Below are 21649 nucleotides of genomic sequence, written 5' to 3'. Positions count from 1 at the left end.
TTCAGGTTTGGCTTAAAGAGGGAGCTGAAGTGAGCTCTGTCAGAGCCCGTGGGAAATAACCTGGGGCTGGCTCAGCTGGGAGCTGAGCACTCGAGCTCTCTGATCTGACATCTCTGATCTATCCTGCTGCCATCTGGTGAGGTTCAGGCTCCTCTGCCAGGGGGACCAGGAAGAATTTCCATTTCTTTCAAAGAAAGTGGTGTGGAAGCGATCCAGAGACAGCAGCACACACTGGGAGGATTTAATTGTTAGATTTTTGACAGTTGACAGAAACTTTTTGTGTATGAACACGTGTGTGCACACACAGGCTGACAAAGCACTGAAGCCTCCTAAAAAGAAGAATTTTGATATTGAATTACGTTAATTAGTTCCCTTAGTAATTTCTGGGCTCACAGATATTGACTTCTCCTTGAGCACACTGTGCCCAGCATTAACATTCTGCCACATCCATCCCTGCATGCCTGCCAGGTTTGTGATTCCACAAGTGTGCAATTGCAGACCATGTGTGCTGGTTAAGTATTTCCTAGCTGCCCAAGGGCATTTAGATTTCAAGAGTAAATGTAGCATCCATTCATCATTTTTCTCTTCTGCATTTTTTTTTTTTTTATAATTATGTGGCTGAAAAATTGCTGACAAACTCTAGCTTGGGACAAATTCTAGGACAAATGTTTTCTAATTTCCCACATGAGGCAAAATATATTTCTAATTAATTTTAATAGTATCTTTTGATGTCATAATGCAAATAGTCATTACTGATGCACATGGGAAGAGATACTTGGGAGGTACATCCTCCCAAAGGCAATCCTTTTCCATGGTGGCTATTTTTGATGTACATCTATTTTGATAGTTCATGCTAAAACTTGAAAATTCACTTTTTTTGGTTTTGGCAGAGATATGGAAATAACCATCAGGCTATTTTCATTACTGTCTCTGACATACATGCAAACACACGTGTACATGACTATTTCAGATGTTGTCTCCTATCTGAGGGTTTTCTCTCGAGTTCTGCTTTTAGCTCCAGTAGCAGGCAACAGCATTGGCTCCTACTCCAGTGTGAAATAAAGAAAATCTAAACAAGTGACAATTTTCCTGGTGAAAATGGGAGACATGAATTATTGTGTGAAACCACTGGTCAGACCAGATTGGGAGGGCTTTTGGCACTCTGAATGAAGTTCTGGGCAGCCAAATAAAGAGTGGAGCACAGGGATGACTGCTCATGCATCCCAAGGCAGCAGTGGAAGGGAGCACTGAGATGTGCCCTGTGCAGAAAGGTGCTAAAGGGGGGAACATCACCACACTGCTTCCCTGCTGTGCTAAGAACTCAGTTCCACCACCAATCTCTGATGCCCAAGGCAAAGTTTGGAAACGACAATTCCTAATCTCACATCATAGCAGTCATTATTTTTTCAACCAACCTACTCCAATTTTATTTTCATGGAACCGCCAGCATTTTGAAAAAAGTTTCAAAAAATCTTAAATTTAACAAATAAGTATTTCAGAAGCATGATAAAGAATGCTGGACATGTGGTCAGACAGCATTGCAATCCTTCTGGGACAAAGCTGGACCAACTAGGTTTAGGTGCTTCCTTGCTTGTCTACAGTACAATTTAAGCTCACTAATGCCTTGGTCTTTCCCTATCAGTAAATAAATAAATAAATAAATAAATAAATATGGTATATAGTATATAGTATATAGTATATACTATATACTATATAGTATATAGTATATAGTATATCGTATATCATATATCATATATCGTATATATACATACATATATATACACACATATCATATATATATTATATGTATATATAATATATAATTAATCATATATATATTATATGTATATATAATATATAATTATATGTATAATATAATATGTGTGGCAAATAATAAGGAGAAAAAATATATATTATTATATATTATACATATAATAATATATATTTTTTCTCCTTATTATTTGCCACACTTTCCTTCTTGACACCCTTTGCTTATGTTTGAAAATTGCAAGTCTAAAGAGCTGCAGTTCCTGCAGTCTGGCCCCAGAATTGCTGTCCTGCCAGCTCTGCTATTTCACTGCTGTCCTGCAGCTCTGCTGCACTTGCAGCTCCGTGGGCAGCCCTGGATGTGTTCCTGTTGGAGTCTGGCAGCTCTGGGGGAGAGCTGGATTCCTTCTGTGCCATCCTGGCTCAAATCTGTTTGAATGTCCTCAGAAGTTGTTTTTCTTTTACCAACAATGTGGTAAAAGCTGTTGCTCATGCCTGCCTCGTGATTCATGTGAAACTCCTGCCTCTGTACCACAGACCTGTTCCCAAGCCATCTGTACATTTTTGTAGTTATTTGTTCCTAAAACTTTGCACAGATAAATTCCATCTTGTGTTTATCAGATCATGTCCCCAGTTGGCCGAGCTAGTATTCAGTTCTGATTTTATAACCCTGATTTAGTGATTTAATATTCAGTTCTGATTTAATACCCCGCCATACATGCAGCTCTTCTCAGCTTGATCTCCAATTGTAATATATAATACCAAAGATTTATCTTTATTTTTTCAATTAATTTAGAAAATTTATGAGAAGTTATAAAGGAACTTCAGTGCTAAATTCCTTAGGAACCCAGTTTGATTTACCTTTCTATTCGTCAGTGAACCATGGATAATTTAATAACCTGATTTCAAACCAGTTTCACACTTGCTCCAAAATGGGTTTCTCCAGACAGTCCTTGAGGCCTGAACTTTGCAGTGTCTGATATAAAACACTGAAAAACAATATTTTTATGTTCAAGGTATACATGACAAGTCCTTTCTGTTCTCCATAATTTCCAGTAAAAGCTGTTAATGAGGCATTTCAGTTTACTTTGGCATGTTATTCTTGGCAAATTCTTGCTGACTTAAGTTTTATTTCTAAGTGCTTAGAAATAATAATTATATGAATTTTACACTGTATAATTTGGCAAGAAGTAGAGACAAGGAAAAGAAATTATGTTTGTATCTTGTGGAGAATTTCTCAGTTTCTATAGAATTTATAACAATTTAATATCAATTCCAGCAGTAAGTTTTAAAAAAATGATTTTCTGCAAGTCTGCAATGGATAACCAAAATGCTCCCTTGTTACCTCAGGGACAAGCAAAACCTAATTTTCTTCTAACAATGATCTTTAGCTAAAGGTCGAAATATGAGTTTGGAATTGGATTGTTTAAGATGTTTGTAGCTGATTTGAGAGGGGTCAGAAGTGACAGCATTTTATGGAAATTCACTCACAACTGGTTGAAATAGGGTAGCTGGGGGTATCCAAGAAAATTTCATATCTAATGTTTGCTAAGTGTGGAAAATCTAAAAAGTTATAGTAAGTGGTGTCTGACGCAAGATTAAAATCTAAGAGGAAAATCAACTTTTTTTTTTCCCAGCAGCTGATAATTCACAAAGAGGAAAAGGCCTTTTGAGGCCAAGTGAAAATGCACTGAACAGTGACCAATGAATTAATTCTGACTAAACGAATGCTGTGAGCTCATACAGGAGCTCTTGGTACAGAAATTAGAATCACAATGTCTCAAATGCATCCTTGGGATGTATTCCTACTCTCACTTCTATTATGACATCTTCTGAAGAGCTTGAAGAGCAAAAAAATGGGTATTGGAGTGGGTTGAAACAGTTATTAAAGATGAAAGGAATGAGTAGAATTGTATTTTGAATTTAATTTTGTATTCACCCTGTGGAAAGACTGGATATTTATTAAATTTTTTTCGTAGCTAGATAAATAGACTCATAGGAAAATTTAAGCTGAAAAGGGGCTCTGGATGTCATCAAGTCTAACCCTGTCTACCCACCAAGAAGTCTATAATGAGAAATAATCTGACTTACTAGAAAACACACAATATTTTACAGGCCTACATTTAGCAAGCTTAGCTTTCAAAGATGAATTATTACAGGCAAGGGAAAAAATACCATTTAATAGTAATTTAACAATCTAGGACAATTCCAGTCATTTCAAAACAATTTTTTTATGATTCAATTATCTTCTCATTTTCACTCCACAGAGCTCGCTCTCAGCAATGACAGCTGTTAAATGGCTTTTTAAAGAGTTGTTACTGTTCTTAAAATCACTTCTTAATGTCTTCAGAAAAAGTTAGGGAGATGATTAAACACATGTGCCCAATGCAGAGCAGTTTTTACAGACCCACTGAGATTAGGCAAGTGAAAGATCAACAAGAAATGAGATGGTTGGTGAAATATTCTGGGAAAAGGGGGAAGGTTTTGCTTGGTTTCAAAGTTAGAGCCAGACAGGATCCTTACAGAAAGAAACTATTTCTTTTCACCCTTGGTTTGTGGCTGAATTGTTTACTTTGGAATATTGTACTGAGGGAAACTACTAAAATCCTACACATTTGAAAAACAAAGGGATTTTTTTTGTTATAATCAAGCAGCTAAATTTGCCCAACTAAACGACTGTGGCTTACTTGTGCACCTGTTGATGTGCAGGGTAAAAGAATTACAAAATGAAGTTGAAGTACTGTTGGGATTCCCAGAAAGACCTGAAGATAAATATAAGCCATAAACATAAAGAAAATAAACTTTAAAACAAAGTTATAACCAAATTTGACCTCTGTGACATCAGATTCCCCCTCAGTGACAGAAACACCAGCACTGGAAATTCCCACCCTGCTGTGACAGCAAATCTGCTCCCAGAACACCTCCTTCCCTCCTTTTCCAAGTAAATGTTCAACAGTCAAAACTCAATTCAGAGCAAATTAAAATAGCTGGAACAAGGAGCCTGGCTCTTTACAGAACTTCTGCCCATCCAAGAATTCTTAGCTTAAAACATCTTTGATTTCATTGTAGGAACTGCTTCCATCCTATGGGACAAGTCAGGATATTTCACTAAAACCTGGCTGCTGCTCCCAGGGAACACGAGTACAACTAAAAGTATTTAAAGGAACGTCCTGCCTTCATTTCAGGTTTAAATATATGCTAGAGCATCTAAAATAATACAGTTTCAAAGTGTTTTGTTAGGAAATAGGCACTGTATTCTCATGCTGGATAAAAAACTTGCCTCATCACATTCTCCACTAAAGCCCATTTATGCCCAAGAACCATTTTTAGTGGAAAGGAAAGCAATGGCTGATACCTGGTCCTTCCTTCTGTTTTGTTGCACATATTTTGAAAACCTTGGAACAAGAATCTAGATTTCTTACCTGCATATTGCCATTTGATTTAATCAAATTCAAGTGCTCTTAGCCTACATTTTTATCTTCATGACCAGGATCTGAAAATCAATATATGGGTTATGTCTCAGATTTGTTGCCTGCTTGTTTTTATTACCTCAGACCCATCACCCATCCTCTTGCTATCACAGTTCACTCATGTAAAACATAATTCTCCTGGGGACACAACAGGAACTAAGCAGGGTTTTCAAACATCCAGATTTGCCTGCACACAGCTTTGCAAAGCAAAGTGGAATCCCTGTACACTGTGATTGATTCATTATATTTCACAGTTGCACTGTTTATCTTCTCCTTATACTGACATCACAGAAATCAAAGTCTGCTGGGACTTCCCATTACAATAAGTAGAGACCAATATTCTTCCAGTAAAATGTTTTGAACAGCAAACAAGGGCAACACATTTGAGGAGGTGGACAGCCACTGTCACCCTTTGCCATGCTTCAGTTTACCTTATAAGTTACAAGTCAAGAGGAAGGGAGGCATTCTGGCAAGAAATGAGCATTTTCAAACCCTATTCATTTTAATAGAACTTGAGAAGATGAAGAACCTTTTTGAATGGGGCCAATATACCTTTATTTAAATGGAAATTGTGAACAAACCACTAAGAAATCCTTAGAGCTGGAGAGAAGCTATTTTAAGCTATTACATATGGTTTGAGTTGCTAGGGAAACCTCTTTTCCAGTGTTCATTTAGCACAGATGCTCAGGAAAGCTCTGTCTCCATGTCAGACCTTTGCAGAACATTGCAGAATGTGAGGAAATAGAGATGCACACACGCACACATGCAGGCAAAAATACCTCAGCAATTTCACCTTAGTCATGTTCCACGTCTTTGGGAGCAGCTCCTCCTTTTCCTCTCTGCCAGGACCACCAGACCAAAAGCTCTGATTCCAGAGTGAGAATATTTGTTCAAACATTGCTTTCAGTTTTGATCCATTGGGGTTCATGTTTTAGACATTCACCTTTGTAGAGCAGGAGCTTTGCCTTTATCTTTTACTCAGTGAAAAGGCAAAGGAGAGGCTGGCTCTGATGCCACCATTACTGGCCACCCTTTTGAGCAGGGAGATAAAAATATATACTATATATATATAAATAATATTTTGAGCAGAGAATAAATATGTACTCTGAACAAAGACTGGGGTGCTCTATCATGTTTATAATGATCATTAAAAGATGAAAATGCTGTTTCTGGGTCATGACTAATCTCTGTCTCACAAAGTCTCTCACAAAATATTCTCTCCAGCTCATCATTCAGTTTATGGAAAACTACACCTAAAGGCAGAAATCCCCTCCTGTGCCCTTCCTTACCCCCAGCCTGCTCTGTGTGCTGGTGCAGTGCCTTAGGATGGGCTTTTGACCTTTCTGGCTGAGATGCCTGACCCAGTGAAATCCCCCAGCAGTGCAGCCAGCACAGCCCCTGGTGCTGTCACAGGGGATTTAGGAGCAGAGCAAACAGAAGTTCCAGCCTGGTGATCCTGCAGGAGCCAGCTCTCCAACCAGAGCACAATTTGCTGCTGAGATCAGCACATAAAAGACAAGGCTGTAAGTCAGGAGCAATATCTTTTGCCTTAATTTGTTTCATTCACTTAAAGGATCCCAATTTCTGCTGAAAAAGGGATGTAGAGTGGCTTGGTGGTACAAAATGCCAGTAAAGCTGGTTGGGAGGAAGATCCCATGGGGTGCCCCAAAGCAGGAGAGCTCTAATGTTCCTCTCCCTCCCTCTTTCAAGCAGACCCAAATTACTCCTCAGCTGTTTAAAGTTTCCTTATACTTTTTCACTTAAAGTGAATCCAAACCTGACTTTAACACAATTAATAAAGCAACAAAGTCAGGACTGGGAGGACAATATTTTATGAATAAATGCAGTAAAATTGCTGTGTTATTTTTTGTATAACCCATTACAATGTACATTTTTTTGTATAACCCATTACAATGTACATTTGTACATTCTATTGACACTCCAGGAGAAAAACTTATCATAATAATAATGATATAAGCAATATTTTTCACAGTTCATATCAGTTACACACTTTTAGCCTTTCTTTGTTTTTCTTTCAATTTAATGTGCTACATTTATTTAGATTTTGTGTTTTTATTCCTATTCAATTACAGTGAGTGAGGCTGACACAAACCCTGGCTTGTTGGAGCATGTTATCACTATTATCTGTCCAGATAAATGCCAAGTCACTAATGGCATCGAGAGAACAGGTTTTATTAAGCCAGGTTGTCAGAACCACTGGTAAATACACTTGATACTGTCAAATTAAAGCAGCCCTAATGTTCTGTCTGTAAAGGTTGTAAAGACAATTCTCTCTCTGTCTTCCAGAGGTGCTGTGGGCTCAGGAGTAGAGGTTTCCTCACTAAGGAATTCCTGTAAGGAATTAAAACAACACTCTTCTTTTCTGAGCTAGCACAGGAGATGGTCAGTGACTATTATTTCTGACATTAGCAATGATGTACATAATAATAAATAGTTCTCAGGTGTTAAAAAGTGCAAGTCAGTGACCCAAGGTAAAAACAGGAGCTAAAGTACAACAGTCTACCTAATTTATAATCAAAATTGTCTCCAGTGAATATGGAAGGGCATCCACAATGTGCTGGTTTGGTTGTTCTGACTTGAAAGAAAATGCCCCCAGTTGAGCCAGAAATGAATACTGCAGGTTAAGTTATTTGAATTCCTTTCCAGACCTAGGCTTGAGTTATATTTTCTGACACAGAATCTCAGAAGATAACAACTGGCTGGAGAGTACTTTGGTAGCAGCATATCTGTACCTAGGGACACACAGAAATATTTGGCTTTAACACAGGGAAACTCTCTCAGGGTGTAATTGCACAATTAAGAGAAGGAGAGAATTGATCACAGATAAATTTATGTGGCTTACAAAACCTTCAAGCAGCATAGAAAACTTCAGGCTACTTCTCATCTGTGATTTCTGCCTGTGAGGCTGCCCAGACCTTTACACACATCCTCTCTCCCTCATTTCTAATAAATCTGTAATTATGACAGGGAACTTTTCTAACTTTTAAATAGGTTAAAAATCACACTTTTTCTCCCCAGTGCAGCAGTGTTTAGCTTTCAATGAGGTATCCAGCAGATCAGCTGAATCAGGTCAGGAGATATTTTGGAACAAGCCTGGAGATTTTTATATGACTGGGGGTGTCTCATATAGCAAAATGAAATTTGAAGTGGTGCTTTCATCTAGGGGATCATGTTTCACTTGAATGGGAAAACGTGATAAGCCTTGTTATTGGTTAGTTAGAAACCAGATAAATGCAGGAAAAGAAAAATGTGAAAAATGAAATGGCCATGAGAAGCGCAAGGAGAGTGTTCCTTTGCCTTTGATGAAAAACAAAAAAGAGGTGAGAAGCATGTATGAAGGTATTACAGTAGTGGTTTGAGGTTTAATAAATCGAGATCTCTGAAAAAATCTCCCAGCAGGATCCATGTCTGATGAGCTGCAAGGCTCAGATTGGCAGGGGCAGGATAATTGCTATTGAGACTGTTACTCTGCCTTTCCAAAGCTCTGCTCACTGGAGGCACAACCACTTCACATCTCATTTTTTCTTAGACTTGGATCTCCCTTTGCTCCTCTCTGCTCCACTTTTCCCAATAAAAGGGACAGCATAAAGCAGGGCCTTCTTCCCCTCATGCTCTCCCATCAGGAGCCTTTCTGAAAAGTCCTTAATGAAGGAACAAACATGGAGTTAATTAGTTTCATCTGGCAGTAGCTTTGCTTGGAGTGAAAACCAGTTCTTCGTGCCATTGGCCTGTATTTTGTTTTCTATGTCCTCTGAAGAAAAATGCCACAGGCTCAGATCCAGCGTTAAGCCATTATTTTTCATTTTCTCCATTCTGACAGCTCAAAATCTTGCTATATCATGCCTTCTGGTCACATAATTTTCTGTTTTTTAGAAAGATTATCATTTGCTCCCAGGAAGTTGAGCAGGAAGCACTCAGCCTCCTCATGTTTCTCCTTCATTTTTAATTTCCCTCCAACACAATCATGTAATACAAATGTGAGTTTGGAATTCATGCATTGCAGTGACTTGGCATTATCAGAACAAAAGATAATTTTAAGCTGATAATATATAAAATGCTCCTATTCTTTTACCTGCAAGGTTTCACTCAGTTATTCTTTATTATATAATGTAAATGAACACAGTGTTAATTCTTCTGGAGGATAATGTTCTTGAATGGTGATTTAAACTGGCATTAATTGAAATTATTTGTCTGACACTCACTTCATCCCTGAATATAGACACATTTCTGTTAAATAAAACACTCAGGCTGTGCAGGCAGTGTTTCTCCTGGCTGGTTGGATATTGCTACAGCTCCAATTTCTATGCCACAGAAATCAATGATTTTAAGTCATACATTAGAATGTTTATAGTAAAGTTTGGTGTTCAGATTAGTTCTGTACCAGGAAGAGAACCATTAGAAACTCCTTTCTTTGTATCAATTTCATAATCATCTGCATAAAACAAACAGTGAGCATAAAACCCTTCTGTAGACACAAGACCTTTCAACAGTAAGAAAAGCAGAAAAAGGTCAACAATTAAGAGAGTTCACACACTCATCTGCAGAGACTGGAAAATAATTTTGCAATTCCTCTGTTAAAAATAATAAATGTACAATTTCCAAAGGGAAAGAGCTTCCTGAGTGTTTGGATTGACTCATCTTTGTACCTCAAGAGCACGGTGTGGAAGCTGAGAGAAGGCACAAAGGGCTCAGGGCTCTGCAGTTTATCATATATAATGTTTCTATTTTCCAGTGGAATTACCCCAACAAATCCCTGATTTCTATTTCTAGGAGCATTCAAAATATCCTAACCCAAATTCATCCTGCTATGAATCACGATGACATCTGTCTGTACCTTGTCGTGTCTGGGGGAAGAACAAAACTCAAAGCTGAAGTGGTTTGCAGTTAATGATATGCACATTTACACTTGTAATCCCAAATGGGAAAAGTTATTTTAACTAACACCAGCTGAGGGAAGTGGCAGGTTTATTGCTAGCCTTGGCAATAAAAAATTGCTAAAACCAGGCAGTTTCAAGAGCTCCAAGCTCCAAAGGAAATGTCAGAGCTTTCAATTTAGTTGGGAAGTCAGGAATTTCCCCGTTAACTGAAAAAAATTATAAATTTTAATAACTTTTCTTCATTTGCTACATCATTTTAGATCATTATTACAACCCTATGTTAATGTTACAACCTCAGCAGTCATCAACAATTTCCCATACTCTTTTAGGACAAATCTTTTCACCCATAACTTAAAAGCACCACAATAAAGAATAAAAATGAAGAAGATGACTGCAGCAGAAATTTCAAGGCAGAGGCTGGGACAGTTACCAATGTGCTACAATTTTATCAGCATCAATTAATACAATTAATAAAATTTTATCATTATTTTTAAATTAGTTTTCATGCAATATTATGTTTCTAAGCTTCCTTATCATCAGATTTGCCTTCTAATTTTGGCCACAGACACACTGCATGAGGTTTAACAAAACACTGAATTTTAAAAAGGACGTGGCAAATAAATGGCAGTTATGTGTTATTGCATTCTAATTAAATAATGAGGAAATCTGGATTTATCCTTCATACACTGATTAAGGGAGAGTGCTCTGTTGATTAGTGTGAAGAGTTCTCCATTATGACAGAAAATAAATTTAACATAACTCGGAAATTTAAACAATTGTAGGCCTGGAATGAATCACAAAACTTATGCCATCAATTCTGATTACAGAAAAGATTAAATTCTACCTCCACACACCATTTTTATGTCCTGACTTACTTAGGACCTAGAAAAATCTTGCTGTTGCTTGTCATTTCCTCCCTGTGTTTCATTCAGGTATTTATTTGAACAGAGGTGTAAGCAGCTCTTTGAAAAGTAAAATTTCCCCAAAGTTTAATGAGAAAAGGGCAAAGATGCCTCTCTGAAATTAAGCTTGGTTCCCAAAAAACTTTGCGTCTTGCTATGATATACCCATTATAATAATAATTAAATATTAATAGCAATTAAACCTTCTCCCTGCATGATTTTCTGTAATAAATTCATGGAGCAGCAGCAGGAGCAGGATTTGCCTGGAATTCTCTCAGCACCTCGTCTACCTTTGGATTGAATCCCTGACAGATTTCAAGCATGGCTAAACAAGTTATTCATATCTCTTGTATTAATTTCACTTAAAACCTGCCATCCCAGCTCGATTTTGAAAATGTCATGTGAAATAGTGTCAGAAGTCATCCAGAGGCGAGATGACTTCTGACAATTCATGTTTTTCTCCCAGTGAGCTTTGGTGCCTTGGAAAGAAAAGAATAAAATACAATTTTCTGACATGATTCATTCTGACCAGCCATGCTGGCTGGTATTTATGTCCTTCTTATCATCCAGACACTTAATGCTTTTTGATTATTTCTTCAAGTTTTCAGTTTATATGGTCTGTTTCAAAATTCCATGTTTCTTTTAAAATATGGGACCATATTTTGACTATCCACAAATCCTTTCAGGAAAACTCTGGAAAGATTTCACTTGGTTCTCCACCTAAATGCAATTCATGCAACTCAGTGACTTTAGAATAATTGAAATATAGATTTATCTCTCCAGGCTAATACACATTTTAAGCCATTATGAAGAATGCTAATTACAGCTCCCCATCCCAGTGAACACCAGCACAAAAATAACATGAAACTATTTGGGTTCCTGATTTTTCAGACCAAATCATTGGTATTTTTCCTCCCTGACTGATGCACTTTTGGAAACTTTCATCCCTGAATACTCAGCTTTTGTTTGTCCAACCTTGTGCACATTTTATACAATACAATACATACAATGCAATAAATCTTTATCTGTGCCACACCCTCAGCATCCTCTGCCAGAATTCCACATCAGACTCCAGGGGGCTTTTCCTGACTTCTTCCTTTTGGATATTTTAATCCCTAACTTTAGTTCATCACTACCCAGCACTGAAGGTCAATATTTGAGTCTGACAGTCATGCACTTAGGAAAATATAGAAATATTTGTCTTTGAATTCGATTTTCCCCCTCCATAATATATCTACCATTTCGAATCAGCTGCTGAAGATAAAACAGAAATTATATTATTAATTTTAATGAAGAAATTGCTTTTGCTTCCAGTATTTTTCAGTCTCTGAAGACATTTGCCTTTGAAATAATTAATTATATTAGTGGTATTTATGGTGTAGTTAAATGTGACTCCACTAAACTTCTGAAAAAAGTAACCAGGACTAAATGAAATAATTAGAATTTCACTCTCTTGGAAATTATTCTCTAACCACGAGTAAATATATGCTATGGGGAATTATTTATTTCCCAAAACAGTACTGTCTATTTACAATTGGGATGGCTGAGTATTATTTGAGGTTTTTTCTGCAAACATCAAGGCTAAGTGCAATCTGCTGAGGTACAACATTTAGAGTGTTGTGTCTTAGATATACTGAATCTGAAAAAAATAATTTTTTCAGTAAAGAATTTTCTGAAAAACATTAAAGGACGCTTAAGTGGTAAATAACAAAACATTCCAGAGTATGAATTTGGCATCCAGGCGCTGATACAAAACTAATGAGCAGATAATCCAATTTTGCAGCTTTGTCATTGTCTGTGAAACATTGAAAGAAAACAAATAAGAAAATGGAGTCATTAAACACACTGAGACAAATTCATTTTTGTAAGTCAAAAATGACAAAGAAAACACATTAGAGGTGAACTTGGTTTTCCCCTTTTTCTTTAAAACTTAACTAAACCAAGATAAAATGGATTTGAAATTGTAATAAAGACAGAAAGGTTTTGCAGAGGGGATGGAAAACTGCTATGTCTCGATTCAATATTACATTATAATTTGATTTTTAATTATTTCCCTTGACTTCTATGAGCTATATAATGAGGTATGATCTTTGAAAATGAATAGTCTAACATCTCTATTTTCTGAAACTACCAATTCAACCCAACTTGCCCTTTTTTATTTCTCTGTTTTCTGAACTAGATGTTAAATTGTGGATGTAATTCAATATTCTGCTAAATTTAATACGCTAATTTTGTGAAGAGACCTTATCTCTCCTAATCACTTATGCATTTGCATTAATAATATCAAAGACAACCAGGAAATTTAGTCAACAAGCTGTCATTATTTCCCAGTTGGGCTTGGAAATTTAAAAAACCAGGTGCTATATATTCTAAAAAAGTATTATATTAATCTGAGAAAATGTTTTTCTAAATAATCTTTAGCTAAAGTATTGTTAAATATTGCAGCATTTTCGAGCTCTATGATATATATTTATATCAACAAATGCATTATTATTATTAAAATGGATGAAGAAACAAAGAAAGATTTTTCTAATGGTCAGGAAGGTGTTCCAATCTACATCAAGATCCATATTTGAAGGCTGTAAGAAATGTTTTGAAAAAACAATTTGGGTTTTCTATAAGTGGAAAAGCTTACAGAATTCTGCAGTGGGAGGAATATATTTATATTGTACATTTCCAGGAAAGGCAGAGAAATTAATTTGTCTCCATTATTTGCATTCAGATTCTAAAGGCCACGTACAGGTTCAATGAGCTCTTAAATTGGAAATTTCTCTAGAATTATATGGTGCTCATTAAATTGTCTTCAGAATCATTACTATTGAGTTAAGTAATTTAATTGACAAAGTAAGAAGAAATCAGAAATAAGACCTAAAGATGTAACATCCAACATTTCATACCAAGAGGTATTTTAGCTATCAGTATCACAGGAAAATAGGGTTTTTTAAGGATTTGCATTTATCTCGTCAGTGCTCTGCAATCCACTCAAAACATGGAAGCAGACAAATCAGTAACACCCCCTACTACACATACTTGCAGTAAACTACAGTTTATGTGCTGGTTTATGAATTAAAACTTCCAGATACCAAAGAGAAAAAGCTGGGAGAAGGCACGGTAAGACCAGGATTATGGGACGATTATAATTTAAAAATTTCTGTGCTGCCTTTTAAATAAAAATCCAGCATCATCAGCGTTTATAACACATTTCTCACGCTGTGCTCATCACTCTGTCCCTGGCAGGCTGTCCACCACCAGCAGCTCTCTGGGGATGAGCACCAATGGCTCTGACGAGTATTTCCAGTCCACGAACCACGCGGAGCAGACCTTCCGCAAGATGGAGAATTACCTGCAGCAGAAGCAGCTCTGCGACGTGCTCCTGATCGCTGGCGACCAAAAGATCCCAGCCCACAGGTACAGCTCCCAAAATGGAATTTCTGCCTGAAGTTCCCAAAAAGCTGCCTCGATTTAGGAATAGCCTGGTTAGTTATGAATGGAGTTACTCTAATTAGGACTCTAGCTAATCATGTGATCAACCTTTCTGATATATCTATTATTTTAAACACAATGAAATTCCAATGCAAACCGCTGGCGCTGTCCACCCTCTCTTCTTGCTGCTGTCAAACTACAGCAAGATCAGCAGAGAAAAGCTGCCCAGATAAGCACTCTGGGAGATAATTAGATTACTAATTACTCTTTTAACTTCACTGCTCACTGCTGCAGGACTTGACTCCTGTGCTAATTACTAATCGTTTCCGTTGTACATGCAATTCATGACATAATAATGCCTGGATTTTCTGGGGATGATGAGGTAATTTGTTGTCCTGCTGATGCCTTGTGAAGGCTGCCCTAGAACAGAGGCTGGATGGAGCTAAAGTAGGGATTTATTAGGAGGCCTCAATGGATGCACCTTGGGCAGCACAAGAGCCCAGCCAGGGCTGCACCCAAGATGAACCAAAATGGCCCAAAATGTATGACCGCTCACGGGGTCTCTCACTTTTAGAAGTTTTGGTCCATTTGCATATTGGAGTGAATTGTCCAATTCCAGCTTTAGCCCAGGCAGTCCCATCCTGCTTGTTTTTCTCTCTTCAGTTGTTTATAATCTTGGGCTGAGATTTGGATTATGTGTCCTTGGTGCCCAGCTGGAGAAAGAATTGTTTTGTCTCCCTGCTCTGTGCAGAGAGCTCACCATCCCCTCATATGAAGCTTGGACACTAAGGCAACACAAAATCTGAAAAACATAAAAGCAAAAACCTCGAGGCATCTCTGCTAACACTGCCTCCCCTGCAGGCTGGTTCTGAGTGCAGTCTCTGATTACTTTGCTGCCATGTTCACCAACGACGTGCGGGAGGCGAAGCAGGAGGAGATCAAGATGGAGGGAGTAGATCCCGAGGCGCTGAAGGCGCTGGTGCGCTACGCCTACACAGGTGACCTGCTTCTGGAAATTTATATCTAGTTTTGTACATTGATATATGAATTTTCACACTAAAGTTCTGTTTATAGAAATTTACATCTATTTTTTATTCATTAATATATGAATTTTCATACTAAAGTTACGTTTATAGAAATTTATATCTATTTTTGTTCTTTAATATATGAATTTTCACACTAAAATTCTGTTTATAGAAATTTATATCTTTTTTTTCATTAATATATGGATTGTGATGCTAAAGTTATCTTTATAGAAATTTATATGTTTTTTGTTCATTATTATATGAATTTTCATACTAAAGTTCTGTTCATAGAAATTTATATCTATTTTTGTTCATAAATATATGAGTTTTCATACTAAAGTTCTGTTTATAGAAATTGATATATATATTCATTCATCAATATATGAATTTTCACACTAAAGTTATGGTTATAGAAATTTATATATTTTTTGTTCATTAATATATGAATTTTTATACTAAAATTCAGTTCACAGAAATTTATCTGGTTTTTTGTTCACTAATATATTAATTTTCATACTCTGGTTTGGAAGGGAGTTTAAAAAATCTACCCCTGACACCTTCCACAAGACCAGGTTACTCAGAGCTCCGTTTTGGGGCATGTTTTTCCTTAAACAGAATTTTCTTTTTTTTTCTTTTTTTTACCAATCCAGATCAGATCTAAAGCTGTTAAAGTTCCAATGAAAATGTCACAATAATTGTATTCAAAATCCACCAAATCCTGTAAGTTAAAATATCAGTTTAAAGAATCCTTCAGTGAGAAAGGAAAATGAATTTGTGGTGAACCACAGGACATCTCAGAGAAAAGCCAAAGAGCAACAAGGATTAAAATAATGAAAATACAAAGGAAATTACTTTAAATTTTCTTTTTTTTTTTTTTGGCCTAAATGACAACTCCTCAGGTATCCTGGAGTTAAAGGAAGACACCATAGAGAGTTTGCTGGCTGCTGCCTGTCTCCTGCAGCTCTCCCAGGTCATTGAGGTGTGCTGCAACTTCCTGATGAAGCAGCTCCACCCTTCCAACTGCCTGGGGATCCGCTCCTTCGGGGATGCCCAGGGCTGCACCGAGCTCCTGAAGGTGGCCCACACCTACACCATGGTAAGGGGAACAGCTGGCAGCTTTGCAGTCACAATTACATACAGAAATATCACTTCTGCTGTTCCCCACTTCAGAGTTTTGCCCTGTAGAAAGGCAGCCTCAGTGAACTTAAATTTGCGGTACGAGCGGTACCTGCTCCTGCCAAAAATTGTAACAGAGCCTTAGCACGGCTCACGTCCAGAGACAAACAGTAATGGGCCACCCTCATGCCTTTGATTCCACACACAGAAAACCCTAAAGCTGATTTTAAGGTGAGACACGCATAAAAAGAGTCAAAATAAAGAATGTATTGGAAAGATTCCGAATGCTAAAAAGAAGCACGTCCCTGACTGGAACATAATCCTCCTCTGGCTCAAAGCAAGAAATGAATATTCAGAGCATGGGAAACAGAGAAGTGAGATAACTTGCTATGAAACCAAATGGAGGGATAAATATTCAGGGCAACAAGATGTGCTATCACAGCTTAAAACACACAAAAAGAATGGCAACTGCTACAGCTAAATAGATATAAAAAGAGCTACTTGCTAGGAGACCCATGGCAGCTTTCTGCTTGAAATGTGAGGGAGAAGTCAGAGGTGGTTTAGAGGCTCCACGATGCTGAGAGCCCTGCAGCAGGGGATGCTGCACCTGCTGGAGGAGGCCCTGTCACAGCAATGAAAGCTTTGTTTAGCAGCAGTCACACCCCCTTTGCATTCCCAAATTTGAAATGGGGCATTTAAGATAGAGGTTTGCCCAGCCTGTGTAAAATAGTGTTGTCCTTGCTGCTCCAAACCTTTTTACACTCATCCAAAATCAGGAAATCCCCCTCTGCTGTTGCTTCTTTCCTCCCACCAGTGTGAGAATGTGGGGGGCAGCTTCAGGAATTTAAAATTATGGTTCAGATTTCTGCAAAACTGAAATAAAATCATAGGGTTGGATTGATGATTTTATGACAGTAAGAGATGTTGAGACAATAAACAACAAAGAGATTATGACAATAATTTTTGTCTATAGTTTTTAAAACATTTGAATCCTCCAATCTTTCCCACAAGTTAAACCTCTATTTTTTTTTTGAAACCCTGTGTCACAGATTTGAGAGTTAAGTCATTAAGAACCTCCTAAAATGAAAGATCATGATGACTCTGTGACACTCAGCAGCACTGGACATAAGTTTGATATTATTTTCCTTGAAAACAATTTCTACCACCTCCTGTCCTTGCATGGAACAGACTGAAAATGCTGAACCACATTTGCTACTGACAGCTTAGAAAGAGAGGAGGAAACTGCACCTCTGAAATAAAAATCTATTTCAAACCCTTGCAGTGATATTACAAAAATACTTTGGAGAACAGGAGATCCTAACAGTGCACAAACACATGAACATTGTGAAGGGGGATAAATAAAACTTTCAGGTTTGTTTCATGTTGGTGAAAACATGGAATTAGGGGAAAGGCTAGAAAGTTGTCCTGTAAATATAGAGCCCATTGCCTTTTCTCCTGTAAACACCAGATCCATTCAATAAAACCAGACACAATGGGGACCTTCCCCTGCAATATTTTGGCCACTGAGGCAGAGTATTAACAATTTCCTGCCTGGTATCTTTTCGTGCAGATAGAGCTCGTTCTGATAAACAACTTGGGCTATATTTGTAACTAGAAGTGGACTGGCCTTCCTGTCCCTGTTCCCTGAATGTCACAAATATTAAAGCAGGATATGCATAACAGACCAAAGTTGACATCTCCTTTAATCACTGATACTTCTGTGTTTGCATCCTGGCTACACTTGAAAAGAGTTACAGAAAGTGAAGAAACTGCTGGAAACAAAAAATAAAGTATCAGTTACTAAAATTTCTTCAACTGCCCTATTTCAACCTGGTTCCTAAAGAAGATATATTAATTATAGGAAATACAGAAATAGAAATTCTATTTCAAATTCAGTCATGAATTTCTACATGGAAGTAACATAACCCCCTCTCTCTCTTCATCAAATTTCTTTTTTCCTTTGGAATTTGATAAGGAAAGAGATAGTATATATATTTATATCCTATATATTGATATCAACACTGATATTGTTGTAACTCAATTGTACAATATATTTTTAAAATGAAAAATAATTCTATGAAAGACCCTAGGTATTTAACACATGTGGTCACTTCTGGAGTTGGGGAGTTTTATCACAGCAGTAGCTAAAAGGCTGAGAACCCTTCCTTGGGATTTATCCAACTTTGTATTGCCCAAACAGTGCTGTTGGAAAAGTGAGCTGAGTTTCCTTTGCTGGATTTTCTTGCCCTAAGAGCACAGTCACACAGCCAACAGCTGGCACAGCTCATTGCAAAAGGATTGGAAGGTTTTGGTTTATTTGGCTGAAAACCTTTGAATCTGCAACAGAAGGGACACATTTTATTTGAGTGCCCACTTGGCATTTCTAAAATGCACATTTTATCTTCAAATAGTATTTCTTTCAAGCCACAGAGCTAAGATCACACTGATGAACGAAAGTGCCAGTGGCAAATCCCTAAGCCAGGACAAAGACATCTGCAGCAGGATGGTGTGAGAATGAGCATTATTCCTCAGTTCTGCAAGAATAGGGCAGCAAAAAGCAACAAAAATTTCCTTTAAATGGTAGAAGGACATTCAGTGGTCTTTAGAGCATCCACAGCATTTCTCCATCTTGTGGAAGGAACAGGACTGAAATATTCACAAAGCCTACATTATCTAAGAAAAACTTATTTCTACCTGTGAAAATCACCAGTGCATTCGAATCTTCTTTTATTTTTAGGAACACTTCATAGAAGTAATAAAAAACCAGGAATTTCTTTTGCTCCCAGCTAATGAAATTGCCAAGCTCTTGTCTAGCGACGACATCAACGTGCCGGACGAGGAGGCGATTTTCCAGGCCCTGATGATGTGGGTGAGGCACGACCTGCAGAACCGCCAGCGGGACCTGGGGATGCTCCTGTCCTACATCAGACTGCCCCTGCTGCCACCCCAGGTAGGAATATGAAGGGTTAACTCTGCCAGCTGAAATGCCTCTCTTGGGCATCCTGTAGGCAGAGAGGAGAGCTTTGTGGAAAGGGTCTGGCTGGGACTGGAGATAATTGGTATTTTTTCACCCTTTTAAATTTTATTGATGATATAGGATATATATCTTCATTGTTTTTAAGCACAGATGAAAATAAATCCTCCAGTGCCAGTGTGATTATCAGGCTCAGAATTACCTCTAAAAAATGCCAGTCTATTCCAAAAGCCAAGTGTTCCTTCCTTGGGTTGTAATAATTCTCCTCTAACAGAACAGCAATTTAGATAACATGCAAAGATAATTCTTCAGATTTATCAAACTGCAGGACAGATAAGCCACAATGCTTCTTTCTTTATTACCATAAAAAGCAGACAAATATAAAAGGGCCTAAATTATTGCTGACAGTTCTGAGCACTGACATTACTTGTCCCTTAATTCTGAAAAAGACAATTCATCCATCAAGTTCCAGAGCTGGACAGTCTGTTTTACAGAAAGGTGACACTGCTGTGTCTGTGCCATAGAGGAATCTTTATATTTCCTCAAAACTGCATATAGAATATTGAGACTGTCAGTCAGGACACTTTATGAATCTGCATGACTGATGCTGCAAATATTCTACCTTGAATAACATATAAAAGTACCATACACACTTAATTTTAAATACATTTAGTATCTTCTAATATTCACAGAGATGTCCAGTACTCTGTGGTAGATTTATTTACTCATGTGAGTTTTGTATAGAGGAGTATACAGTATATGCAATACTACAAATTTCTGATTTGAGCCTTTTCTAAGAGTTAAAAGAAAGAGGTAGGAAAAAATTAATCAAAGCCATCACACTCACAGACTTTTCCCCTGCACCTTTATATAGTTTTGCTTGCATCAAAGCAGAATTCCCAGCAAAGCACAAGAGAGTGGTGAACTTAAAATGAGTATTTGTAGCTACAAATACTTTAATTATTCAAGTACATGCAATTTTAATGATTTAGCTGTATATCAAGATGCTTTTCTCTCCTATTTCTTAGCTACTGGCTGATCTAGAAAACAGCCCAATGTTTGCAGATGACCTTGAGTGTCAGAAACTTCTGATGGAGGCCATGAAGTACCACCTGCTGCCAGAGAGACGCTCCATGATGCAGAGCCCTCGAACCAAGCCCAGAAAATCCACAGTGGGTGCCCTTTATGCTGTGGGAGGCATGGATGCCACCAAAGGTAAGCCCACAAGTTAATTTGATTGGATTAATTAATTGTATTACAGACACCTAGGGAATATATGACATTTAGTTAAATATTTCCCATAGGAAAACATCAATTTAGGGGTAAAAAAGAAGAAAATAATCACATAACAGAGTCCTACCTGTCAGGAATGCTTTCATCTTGCAAGAATCACATTTGTAAACAATTAACTCATATTTAGGTGCAGACTAAAGAAGTTGGAATCATATGGTGATTTTTAAGATTAAACTTGGTATGAATTTTTGCAAAAAATAGTTGAAATTACAAATCAGAAGGAAAATTAAATATTTAAAATGTTTCAAGATTTGTTTAATATTGAACCTTGTGGTCTATATTCTGACAAATTAAGAAACTTTGATTTCAAAGAAGCAGAAAAATAAAACCAAAAGCTTCACTGAACTACAGAGAACTCTTACCTAATGCTTATAAATCCTTATTAGAACATTTCAGGTGGAAAGATTTATATTTTTCATGAATGCAGCTTTTTCAGGATTTCAAACACAGTTGTTTTTTTTTTTTTTCCAGGTTTGTAGTCGAAAGTTAATTATTATAAATATATTCCAGTTTCTATTATTTGATTTTCACAGCTGCAATCGGGTTACAGCTTTAAACATTGCACTATTCTATTTAGGAGGCAGAATATCAATTTTCTCCAGGAACCTGAACTTCAAACCCACAGCTTGGAGCCAGAGAACTCTAATTAGTTTAAAGTCTAGCAACTTGCAGCACAGAATTACTTTTAGCTGTGTGAGTTCACTTTTAATAGCATCACAAAGAGGATAATCCATTTCATGGTTTACAAAAAGCTGCTGACGACTGATTTTTCCTCACATGA

At 37.3% G+C, this 21649-nt stretch overlaps 1 protein-coding gene across 1 annotated transcript in view; it reads left to right on the top strand.

Moving 5' to 3' along the window:
- Window positions 1-21649, top strand: part of KLHL4 (kelch like family member 4) — a 37890-nt gene that overhangs the window by 4397 nt on the left and 11844 nt on the right. Inside the window, exons 2-6 of the mRNA XM_021531416.2 lie at window positions 14275-14445; window positions 15322-15458; window positions 16385-16581; window positions 19339-19551; window positions 20604-20790. Coding sequence (XP_021387091.2) covers window positions 14275-14445; window positions 15322-15458; window positions 16385-16581; window positions 19339-19551; window positions 20604-20790 — 905 coding nt within the window. The remainder of the gene's footprint in view (window positions 1-14274; window positions 14446-15321; window positions 15459-16384; window positions 16582-19338; window positions 19552-20603; window positions 20791-21649) is intronic.

The sequence above is a fragment of the Lonchura striata genome, chromosome 14 (assembly GCF_046129695.1).
Source record: "Lonchura striata isolate bLonStr1 chromosome 14, bLonStr1.mat, whole genome shotgun sequence".
In the NCBI taxonomy this organism is placed as follows: Eukaryota; Metazoa; Chordata; class Aves; order Passeriformes; family Estrildidae; genus Lonchura; species Lonchura striata.
This window is presented reverse-complemented; position numbering and strand designations above follow the sequence as displayed.